This window comes from Gobius niger (assembly GCF_951799975.1).
Source record: "Gobius niger genome assembly, chromosome: 21".
In the NCBI taxonomy this organism is placed as follows: domain Eukaryota; kingdom Metazoa; phylum Chordata; class Actinopteri; order Gobiiformes; family Gobiidae; genus Gobius; species Gobius niger.
In genome coordinates, this window is record NC_136872.1 from 7314977 (window position 1) to 7327407 (window position 12431).

A 12431-nucleotide genomic window follows, 5' to 3' on the forward strand; every position below is an offset into this window, starting at 1 on the left:
TGTGAAAGTTTAGTCAAGCTTTGATACTGTGGTGTCATTTAACTCTCTTTTAAGTTGAGGGCGCCTCAACAACACACGGCGTACACAGGCAGATTAAAGACAGTTTACACCCAAACACTTTGCTTTGTCAGTCATGTTGTGGAGCCATTTATTGTGAACTCATTTCAAATCACCAAAACAAAATAAAATACCAAAATCACCTGATCAAAAGTTTACACAGCCCAGTTCCTAACACTGTGTATTGTCTCCTTCAACATCAGTGACAGGCTGGATTCTCATGGTCGTTGTGGAGAAGGTTCTGAATAATCTAAAAGGTAAAGCGGCCCATTCTTCTTTGCAGAAAGCCTCCAGTTCTGTAAGTTCCTGGACTGTCCTGCGTGAACTGCACGTCTGAGCTCTCCCCACAGCGGGTCAATGATATACGATGGACACTAACCTTGACTTCATTCTGCTGGAGCCAGTGGCAGGTGGACTTGGCCTTGTGTTTTGGATCATTGTTGGAACATCCACGTGTGTCCCATGCACAGCTGTCGGACTGAAGAGCACGAACTGAACAACTGAGCGTAACCAGGCTGAGATACAATGGTTGCCAGACAGAATTTTGTTAGCCTGGCATCCAGACTAATCTCCGATGTTTATTAATTAATAAACAGGAGACTAGTCTGGCGACCCTGTCGTAGAAAAGCTACTGCTGGAGGCGAGACTAATGTGGGACAACCGAAGCGCAGAGCAGCCAATGAGAACATAGCGGATGTGACGACAGAAACAGCCACAAGAAAGTTGTATCATTGGGACATTAACAATGGCGCTCCTGCCACACGGAGTTCAGTAAATGACTTCTGTCGTTTATGTCAGAAAAACTTCAGTATACAAGCAAACCGGAGCATTACGTGAAGTGGTCGCTTGTGTTGAAAAACTACAAAACAAAGGCGCAACAACGTTCAGGGAGCTGCTCTGATTGGTCGGTCGGCTCCATATCGCTGCGTCACTTCCTTTGAAAGCGTAATGGAGTGTTGCCAGACCCTCTTCTGTAAAGAAGCGGAGTCTGGTTGGCGAGACTAGAATTTTGCACAAACATAGATGGATGAATCTCAGGACCCTGACACCCCTTTAAAAATGCACCAAATGGTTCTGCCCACACACCATACATAAAACTACTAGTTTCAGTTGGCCTAATTAACCAATTTAAACACATGAAGCTATAACACAATTAAAACAGACCTTTACAGTGTTGGAGCTGCATCCAGTCCAGATGACATTTAAAGCAAACATTTACACAATAAAACAACCACACACTAAGCATACAGGATGTAAGTGTACAGTTTGTGTAACGCAGCTACAATGAAAACAAAATGAACTAAACCAGTGAGTCTGTTGAGACGACAAGAGCTTTTTTCCACCTGACATGAAGTGCACTTTGAACGTAAACCGGAGTCATAAAGAGCAACATGATTCAAAGCTGACCTTTGATCTCTGTCATCTGTATCAATTCACCGTTGCACTTATATCAGGACCTTAGTCACCAACTTTCACCGTCTTCTGCATCAGGATAGAAACACATTACACTCTAAAGGCAGTTTGACGGGATGATATCGTTTTAAACCCGTGAGGTGTCAAGTTTTGAAAGAATCCATTGTTCTTTTGTGCAGAAACATTAGTGGTTTTAGTGACAGGAAGAGGGTCAGAACTGATTGTTTGGAAGGTTTTCTCTGCTGACTCATCAGAAAACCTACAACACAGCTGATCCTGGAGCGTTGTAGAGACCACTGTGATGGAAATTAAAGGTGCCACGCTGACCACTCATACAGCCGCGGGGTCACTACAAGGTCAAATACGCACAAATATCAACTTTATTTTCGCATAAAAAGTTGCATAATGCAGCTTTAACCTCTGAAACCCCGCCTTAACCGAGCGCATTTTCTCCAGTCCGGCTTTACCCAAGTCTAAAAGCTTCTCGACTGGACAGCAACAGTGTTAATGCCTCGTTTGAAAGCTAAGGCCTATGAAACAGATCCTAACTTTTTTTGTGTGTTGTTGTTGCTGCATTTTTGTCTCATTTTTGCAAAGTGTTTTGTATTTTTTTTGTGTGTTATTGTTGCTTTTCTGGCACGTTTTTGTCGCTTTTTTTCAATTATTTGTTTCATTTTTGCCACTTTTTTGTCGTTTTTAAGTCACTTTTTTTCTGTATTATTGTTGCTTTCCTGGCACGTGTTTGTCGCTCTTTTATTGCTTCTTTTTTGGCAATTTTGTCACATTTTTGTCACGTTTTCATCCTCGTTTATATTGACACTTTGTTTTTCCAAGATGCTTTTGGATTTCAGTAAAGCCAAACTTAAGAAACTGTAAGAGGTTAAGCAAACGCCATCATATAGTGGAATGGGTGTCAAAACCTGTCATTTGCACTTTGCTGTATATACTCATTTGTAGATCCAAATGCAATACAAATGATATGCCATGAAACATATTTATTTTTCATTAACCGTGTAACAAAGATCCACACTTAAAAATATTTACAACTGGGCGTCAAAAAGTCTGAACTGTATCTGAAGTAATGGTTCGTAAAGGCTGGAGATGCTCAGTACGGACTGTTCTACTTCAGCATCTTCAAAAACTCCTTCTTGCCGATTTCCCCGTCTCCGTCTTCGTCCGCAAACTCAACCATTTCCTAAAATACAAAATTTAAAAAGCGTGTGTCGTATGGCTATTTGACTTTTTTTTCTGTTTACCTTTAACTCTTCGTCCGTCAGGTTCTCTCCCAGCTTCTCCGCCACTCTCTTTAGGTTTTGGAATGAGATTTTGCCCGTGCCGTCATCATCGAACTCCTGGAAAGACTTCAGGTTCTCTTCTTTGGAGTCCTTTTTATTCTGTGGACAAAAAAGAAAACAAAAAAAGAAAAGAACATAATTGTGACTTATTCGTTTGATGCTATAACACTATACAGGATGAAACGCACCATGAGCGCCGTCATGATGTTGAGAAAACCATCGAAATCAAGCCTGGAGCCGTTGAGATGATCTGCGAGCAGCTTTCGGATGTCTTCTTTCTCCGGGTCATTCCCCATGGCTCGCATAACCACCTGCAGAACACAGACCAGATCCAAAACGCCCTCATACAACTTATGATCAGGCACTAATGAAATGAACTTAACCTTCAGATCTTTAACGTCAATGAGGCCGCTCCCGGTGGGATCAAATAAATCAAAGGCTTCTTTTAGCTCCTGCTTCATCTTGGCAGGCAGTTCGATTTTTGTACTTGACTGCAAAGGGTTTCCCCTTTTCTTGTTTTTTCCCGCGGATTTCTGGTAACCCGACGCCTGCGAGTGATCACAAATGAATAACATCAATTTTCATTTTATTTCTTTATCACATTCAAAGAACACCACTGCTGAGTCAGTACAGTCTGAATGGAAAGGAGCAGAGCAATGACATCTGCCCCACAGCAGCATGGGCATAAATGTGAGTCATTTGCCCCAACATAAAGAAGATGAAGAGCATTTATGTGGTAGCGGTTTATATTAAGGTGTGCTCATTAAAGGGACTATACTGAGTTTAAAAATTGTAAAATTCTCTCATTTCCTCCCCCTAAATGTTCCAACAATGTCCTAAGGTGTAGAATGAGCCCAGACCTGGTGTCACTTCGGGTCCGAATTGCCGTCATGCATGCGCTTAAAGAGGGGGTATTATGCTTTTTTCAGCCACATAGCACCAGTCTATAGGACACTACAATGATGACGAAACCTTCTGTTGGTCTGTCAATGCAGTAAATTAGAATAACTGCCTTGTATAAAATTGCTCTTTCAAAATGGCGTTAGCAAATGACTTGAAATAGGCCCCTGTCTCTTTAAGAACCTCTGACCCTTTCCGACACGCCCCCTCCACACGCTGTCTGTGGCATCACAACAACACTCCGCTCGTTGTCTCAAGTATTGAAACTACGATCGGTGCATTTTAATTTTTATTGTTGGAAAGGACCTACTGTTTATCACTTTGTGAACAATGGCCACACAGGATATTATTTGGAAACAAACCTTCCACACCGGACGCTTGGAAGGGGCTCTTGCCTGAAAAATAACTGCTGTTTGGAGGCTATCTCTTTGCATCTGCCATGCCCTATGGATCTCTAACTATACCCCCATGGACGACACCAGGATCTGCAGGAGCCCATACGATTCAAAGACGGACATTATCTGTGCAAGTGGACAATGGTTTTTCGAGGTTACCCGTTAGCTTGTTATAATCGACTACAGCTCATTGTTGATGAAAAGTCTGTAATAAACCACACATGTGTAAAGCCAGGCTCATTGTGTGATCATCGTAAAGGCTGCTTCGAGTAGTTGCCTGCTTTATTGACGTTATTTGTGCATAATATGCTGCCTGTTTTCAATGAATGTTGTGAAGGTGAAGGTTGTTAGCTTGTCGCGGCTAATAGTGCCTTAGCTCCGAGAGAAACCACTCGGCTACGACTCACTGTAGATGAAATGTGAGCAATAAACTACACAATCAACAAGCCAGGCTCCGTGTGTGATCATCATAAAGGCTGCTTCAAGCAGTTGCCTGTTTTAGTGACGTTTTCAATGCATAATAGCTTGTATTCAGTGAATTTTCCCGTTAGCTTGTCGCGGCTAGCTTGTTAGCTCCGGGAGAAAACCACTCGGCTATGACCCATTGTAGATGAAATGTGAGCAATAAACTTCCAAATCAACAAGCCTGGCTCCGTGTGTGATCATTGTTAAACGGTTCTTTGTGTGTGTGGTGGTTTTATTGACTTTATGTGTGCATATTTCTCGTTTTCACGTGATGACTCGAGGTTTAGCTTAGCATTAGCTTTCTCCGGAGGCTCTGTGCATCATCAAGGCCCAGCGCAGAACCAGACACTGAAATAAGTGTTCTTGTCACCGGTTTTAATCCTGGGTGTTTCGGTAACAGAAACACTGATGTGTGTCTTTGTAAAAGTCTGCTGTGGCTCCGGTTCACAACACATGAAGCTAATCATCCATGATGACTCTGTTTACATCTTAGGGCTAGACACTGCGGGGAGGGGGTTCTGCTGAGGAGCGGTGGTTGGTTACTCGGCTGGTGACGAAAGGTCGGAGGCGTATCCTGGAGGTCGAGGGCGTTTCCTGAAGGAATCAGGCGTTTTATCCCTAAAATGGCTGCCATCAGAGTTTCTACAGATTACTCGAAAATACGTGAATGTGCCAAGGCAACACTTCAGGCATGGTTTTAATGAGGGAATGACTTAATAACATGATGTAAAGCTTGAAAAAGTCGATTTTGCATAATAGGCCCCCTTTAATATAAAAGGTGCAGTTACACATACGACCTGAGGTGGCAGTAGTGAGTATAAAATGGCTAGCTTGCATCTAGCCCCTTTAAGTATTAATAAGTTATTAATAAGCATTAATAATATGCTTGTAATGTATTAACACACTGCTTAATATAATTTTATCTGTTAACACACTAATAGAGTTCGGGAATGTGATGTCATATCGCTAAGCATTATGGGATTAGCAGTGATTGTAAACTAATGGAGATTTTAAAAGTTATAATACTGTAGTTATTGTTGTTATTGTATTGTAGATGTATTTACCAGCAGTAACTCAGCGGCTAATGGAGTTCCACAGCTTTTTTTCCTCCACTTTTTATACCGTTTTTAAGATAAGATAAGATAAACCTTTATTGATCTCACAAAGGAGAAATTCACTTGTTACAGTCGGCGTTCAAGAAGAAGAGTTAATAAAGTGCGGCTGATGCAGAGATTATTGCACATGTTACTTCACAGTCTTATTGTACAGTCTGACAGCAGTGGGGATGAAGGCTTTGCGGTAGCGCTCCGTCCTGCACTGAGGGTGTCTCAGTCTGCCACTGAGAGAGCTGCTCAGTTCCTCTACAGTCCCGTGCAGTGGGTGGGAGGTGTTGTCCATGATGGAGGTGAGCTTGGCTAACACCCTCCTGTCCCTCACCTCCTCCACAGAGTCCAGGGGGCAGCCCAGGACGGAGCTGGCCCTCCTGACCAGCTTGTTCAGTCTGTTCTTGTCCCGCTCTGTGCTGCCCGGGGCCCAGCACACGGCAGCGTAGTGGAGAGCAGAGGCCACCACAGAGTCATAAAGAGTCCTGAGCAGAGGCCTGCTCACTCCGAAGCACCTCAGTCTCCTCAGAAGGTGGAGGCGACTTTGGCCCTTCTTGTACAGGGCGTTGGTGTTGTGGGACCAGTCCAGTTTGTTGTTGAGGTGAACACCCAGGTACTTGAAGGTACCCAGGTCCTCCTCAATGTCCTCCCCCTGGATGTTCAGCGGTGTGTGCGGTAGTGGCTTCCTCGTGAAGTCGATCACCATCTCCTTCGTCTTACTGGTGTTCAAGCACAGGTGGTTGCGCTCCCCCCTAACCCTAACCCTCCTTAGCGAATGTTAGTCAATGGAAATGTGTGCTAACAGCTGCTAAGATGGCGGATCTCCATGGTAACTGTGGAATTTCCCGAACTCTATAAGCCATTAATAATAGCTTATTCATAGCAAACCCAAACCCAAACCTCACCTTAAAATGATCACTAATGCTGAATACTTAATGAGCACACCTTAATCTAAAGCGACCCCTTGATTTATACAGGGCCTTTCACAGACAGTCACTTTACATGAGACAATGATACATTCACTCCATCCTCTGTACATATGTACACCAAAACATTAGCCGGCTAATGTCATTTGAAGTCATTTAGAACAATCTATCAAGAAAACAGTCCCGTTAACAGTTGTGTAATGTATATGGACTAATGATATTCTATAAGGGTTAATTTGTGTTTTTATTATCAAGTGTTTTTTTATACACTGATTTTATGTAGCTGAATTGTTTGCATCTGTATTTCACCACCATATAAAAACAAAAAAAAATTGGTGTATTTTTTTTTCGCTGCTGAAAAAAAGATTCAGTGGGGGGGAAAAAATGCAGTGTATTTTTTTTTCACTGAATCGTTTTCGTCTCAATCTTGACGCTTTTTCCAAAGAAGCTTTTAGATTTGGATAGAGCCAAACTGGAGAAAATGTGCTCGGTTCAGGTGGGAGTTAAGAGGTTAAAGCAAGAAAAAAAAACCTGGGTAGCTTCAGCTTAACGTTTTAGTACCCGTAGTTGTGCATGTTTAGGTTTAAGCTAGTACAGTCTTACCATATTCGATCACGGAGAGAAAACGTGCTCGCCTCTCGAAGTCAGCTCCAACAGCAAATTCACTTTTGTGACGGACAGATCGATTTACGGGTAATCCCCAGTGTGACTCGGTCTCCTGGCAACCGCTATACAACGCATGCGCAGTGTGGGATTTGCGAGCCGCGCTGAAGTGTGCAGAAGCAGCGTTGTGTTTATAAAGGTCATTTTTAACCCCTTAACTCCCACCTGAACCGAGTACATTTTCCCCAGTTTGGCTTTACCCCCAGTCCAGAAGCTTCTGGAAAATAGCAACAAAACTGAGACGAAAACAATGATGGAAATGTGACAAAAAAGGGAGAAAACATTGAAAACAAGTGACGAAAAATCGATGAAAAAGTGGCAAAAATCTCACAAGAAATTGACAAAAAATGACAAAAATTTGACCAAAAAATGACAAAAAATTTGACAAAATGTGACAAAAAAAGGACAAAAGTGGGATAAAAAATTGACGAAAAAATGACAGAAATGTGACAAAAAATGACAGAAATGTGACAAAAAATGACAAAAATGTGATAAAAATTTGACAAAAAAATAACAAAAATTGGACAAAAAAAATTACAAAATGTGATAAAAAAAAAATTGACGAAAAAAATGACAGAAATGTGACAAAAAATGACAAAAATGTAACAAAAAATGTCAAAAATGTGATAAAAATTTGACAAAAAAAATCAAAATTTGACAAAAAAATGACAAAAAATGACAAAATCTGTTAAGAAAAAAATTGACGAAAAAATGACAAAAATGTAACAAAAAAAATGACAATAAAGTTACAAAAATGAGTTGAATACCCAACAAAAAATGATGGAAAAAAGAATCTGATGACGTGAGGAAAAAGATCCTCTCGGTTCAGGCGGGAGTTAAGAGGTTAACAGACGTATCTATGCTTGGACATAGACGTTGAGAGGCTCTCTGTGAAACAGCAGTGAAAGTAATGCTCTCTTCCCACTATCTTTCAAAGTCCATAGATAACCCCAGTGCTTGGAAACGGTGAGGAAACTAAACAAGCCAACTCTGACCTCTAGTGGTCAAATTGTAGCACGACGCGCATTTAACACAGACCATTGAAGCAGATGGAAGTTTTAAAAAAAAAGAGATAAAAAAGGGATTTATACACTTTCAGAACATGTCATCCGGACAAAAATAAACACATCCCTTTCTATTCAGGGACATCAATCGTTTCTTTAAATCTATTTTGGTGTTTTCTGCCTTCAATGTGTTATTTTGGTTGTAAGGCTTGAACAGAAGAGCTGTCAAGTCCGACACCTGGGTCCCTTTCTTATCATTATTAATAGAAACAAGTGTACAGCTCTAATAAAAGATGGACCAAAGGTGACTTAAAGTAAAAATAGAGCAGACCGTCCTAGAAGTTTTCATTTTTGGCTTGTAATATAACAAAAAAAGTGACAGATTAAAGTCCTCAACAGGAAGAAAACGGCTGTCGTCTAAGGGTTTAAATTTCGCAAGAATAGGCCGACAATAGCGCCACTTCCTGGACAAAAAAACAGACAGACTCTACTCATTTATTTGACATAACAAAGCACGTTAATGAGAAGAAACACAACGTCAGACTCTGCTTTTGACACATGTACAGTTTTATTGATCTGCCATGTACACACTGCAGCTGCTATGCCTGGTTAGCGTTTATTTATTTTTTCTTTAGTAGTAATTTGATCAACTTGTACATGCCCGCGTAAGGTATTTGCACTGGCCTGGCGATATACTGGAAACAAGATGCTTTGTTAATAAACCAATTTGTGTCCTTAGTTCTCTTTGTTCACACCCCCCGGAAATGGCAACGTGAGGATTGTTAAGCTCCATTCGATTCACACCAAACAAACGTACTTTTGACAACATAAGCCATGTTTTTTCTTTTTTTTTTTTTTATACAGTGATAGAAACTTCCGCTTGTCTTTACGTCGAAAACACATCCAAGCGCACGCACACACACACACACACACACAGACAGACATTGTCACGGCCATCGCTCGGACGGCAATAAATAAATAAGAGACAAGAGTGTGTGGGGAGACGATGAGAGGACGCGACGGGGAGGGGGCTTAAAGCAAAGTGTCTTTACGTCTCGGTTTTTCAAAGTCTTCTCTTATCGAGGACGCACACTCAAAGCCACACTGCGTGACACCCGATACATACAATAAAATAAAGCATTTATTTAACCGCGGGTGCTTTTTGTTTTTTTGTCGGTGAGACCTCATGGTTTTTGCCCACATGGAACAAAACCCGAGGTTCAGAAACAGCAGGTTCTCTTCCTGACGTTTTATTTCTGCAAAAAACAGCCGTCTAACTGAGCACGAAGAGCACGTTTAGCATCACTAGCGCGTGTTTGAGTTTAGCTCAGGGACATGGCGACGTATAAATCATGGAATGTTCCGCAGTGTGGCTTTCAATATGGACGTTTCTTTTGCCGCAGTTATGCCGCAGTAATCAGCATTTCTCTCTTTATTTTCAGCCATTTGTTCATCATAAACCATCATTTCTGTTTCGGTGAGGGTGAAAGCGTCTCATTATGAATAAATATTGGCCTCGTATCCGTAAACCTTGGTAAGTATAATTTCATACATTGTTTAAAGCAGTACTAAGTAACTCTTCCCCCAAGAGGCCATAAGCGCAACTGCAGGTGTCGTAGCAAGTTAAGATTTTTTAACTTATTAACTGTCTCGGAGAGTAAATACTACGCTGACAGGAAAGGTGAAGGGAGAGAGAGTTACTGTGTATCCAATTATACAATGGAAATATTTTTTTTCACTCAAACTTGTCTGTAAATACTGTTTAAAGTGACGTTAGCCCGCAGCTAGCTTTGCCCGTTAGCATGTTAGCTTCATCTTCGTGATTCCATTAGTGTGTATTGCTGTCTCCGGACCGGGGGCAGTCAAGTCGCAAACATGGTTTTCTGTCCAGAGACACCAGGGGGCGATGAAAGACCCTCCTATCATCCCATAAACACTTGTACTACCCCCACAGGGACTACGGAAAGGATTTATTAAGGTAAACACGTTACTTAGTACTGCTTTAATAGCCATAGTTTTAGAGCTTTGAAAATAGTACGAAGTGGTTTAAGTGGGAGAAAAACGGCGATCCAGACTTTTGGCTTTCGCTAACAGCTAAAACCCCCGAGGCTTGGGAGGTGGACGTAGAGTCGAGCAAGTGCTTGTCCCGCTTCAAAACTCGGCAACATTCATTATTATTAGCAGTAGTTTCTTCTCACACGCACACGTGACTGCGACACAATAGGACAAACACACACACACACACAGGAGATGATGCATTATGGGAAGACTGAAGGTGTGACGTAAACAAGAGTCCGGCCCGGTCTCCCGCTCTGTCCGTGCGCTAACAGTACAGCAGCTCTATGGGGCTAATGTAGTAAATGCTCCGTTCCCCCGAGTTCCAAGCGCCATTCTCCGCTTCCCTCTTATGTACAAATGTTTACAAGAGTTTCTTTTTCGTTTGTTTGTTTGTTTTTTTCTCCAGAAGAGGCCTCTCCGCGCGTGAGGCCAGGACAGTCGGATCGTCCAGCCACCTTCTCCTTCCCCCCTCATCCCCGCGCCCTGCTGTCCGTCAAAAAAAGCATCATCCGCGAAAAAACAAAACAAAACTATCTTTGGTCACTGAAGGCGGCGGGGGTGTCCGATCACTCCGAGCTCTCCTCCGCCTCCTCTGATTGGCTGTGTCCCCTTCCTGCCTGTTCCTGGTCCTGGCAGTATTGCAGGAGCAGCCGGTGGAGGTGCTGCTGCAGGACGTCCGGCTGCAGGGCGCGGGGGGTGTCGTCGTCTCTCTCCAGATGGACCTGCTTGCCCCGGCCGTCCCTCACCACGGTCCTCTTCTGGGTGCGCGCCTTACGCATTTGGCTTCTGGAAGGGGGGGGGGGGGGGGGGGGGGGGGGGGACAACAACAAGAAAAAAGATCTGTTAGTTTTCTATGATGACATAACATCTATGTACAATATAGGGCTGCACCATATGTGAACAAATGACTGTCTTTAACAAAACCAGCGGTTCCAAAGTGAGGTCAACACACTCAAGGACATTTATACTGAAAAGAGGTTCATGTGTGTGTCATTATTCTGCTTTATATTACCCTGCTACCTGCCAGCTTAGGGTTAGGGTTTGCAATTATGCATATCCAAATCTCAGCGTATTGACTGGACATCTTACAGCCTATATCAGGGATGCCCAAACAATTAGGTTGGCCCGCCAGAGAGTGACCTACTTTTGCCCCGCATCTGGTTAATACTAACTCTCTTCCATTCATTCTCAATGGCAAATGTGGATGCAGTACACTTTTTGGCCATCAGCGACACATTGGGGGCGCTGTTTCACTCCTTTCACAAAGTTAAGGAAACACTGTTCTGGTGTCTTGGTATTTGTCAGTCATAGAACGTTGTAGCATCAACTTTCCCATTTTTCCAAATTTTATTGCAAAGGTCAGTGACATATATGACTTATAAAAGAATTTTTGCTGAACTGACACTTTCAAATTGGTCTACAGTGGCATTATCTTAAAGATATTAAGAACTTAAAGAAATGAATGAGGTAAAGTCACTGTAGGTAGTGCAGGTGGAGGTGGTGTTGTTTACATTTTGCACTATATTGCTACAATAATTGATCTTGTTCTACTAAAACTAGGCTTTTGTAGCATGTTATTTGCATGGATAGAACTAAATGCAAATGTATACCAAAAAAAGAAAATAAAGTAACTAGTATTATTTGCATGTGTTTCACGCTGACATCGCCGTGTTTGGCCCACAACCCACAGATGCTTTTTCATTTTGGCCCTCAGAGACAAAAGGTTTGGGCACCCCTGGCCTATATGCCAGTGTAACACCTCATTTGAAAGTCAAGAAAATATGTGAAGATCTCTGTGTGTGTGAAACACAGCTTACACCACATTTAATGTTCCTTACCCTAATCATAACCCTAACCCCCGATCAGGTGATTTCTTCTTATTTCCCCACCCATTCTCATCGTGTGTGGTGTGGACTGTGACGTGTAGCCAATCAGAAAGCGAGGTGACGAGGCGGCGAGGAAGTGTGGAGCGGGGATGGGTGCATCCAAATCGAGCAGATTGGTCAGAGGTCTAAGCCCAAACCAAATGCACACCCGGCGCCTGATAAGAAGCGTCCGAATAGGGCTGTCAGTTAGGAAAGAGGTAGGGAAAGGAGCCTGTATGCTTCCCCTCAAATCTCCTTTAGCCCAGGGACCTCTGGAGGTTCCTCAC

General features: G+C 42.6%; 2 protein-coding genes across 13 annotated transcripts in view; both read right to left on the bottom strand.

Annotated features, from left to right (window-relative positions):
* Positions 1–2577: 2577 nt before the first annotated feature.
* LOC306980936 (uncharacterized protein) lies at positions 2578–2997 on the bottom strand. Its single transcript, XM_079580479.1, has 3 exons — positions 2954–2997; positions 2727–2864; positions 2578–2665 (listed from the first exon to the last, which is right to left on the bottom strand). Exons 1-3 carry the CDS (start codon positions 2966–2968, stop codon positions 2591–2593), a joined length of 228 nt encoding a protein of 75 aa, XP_079436605.1. The 5' UTR covers positions 2969–2997; the 3' UTR covers positions 2578–2590.
* A 7915-nt stretch (positions 2998–10912) lies between these two features.
* ank2b (ankyrin 2b, neuronal) overlaps positions 10913–12431 on the bottom strand; it is a 154599-nt gene continuing 153080 nt past the window's right edge. For all 12 annotated transcript variants that reach the window (XM_079579542.1, XM_079579543.1, XM_079579540.1 and 9 more), the window contains one exon: positions 10913–11065. In XM_079579542.1, the coding sequence (XP_079435668.1) occupies positions 11051–11065 (15 nt within the window). In that variant the 3' untranslated portion in view covers positions 10913–11050. The remainder of the gene's footprint in view (positions 11066–12431) is intronic.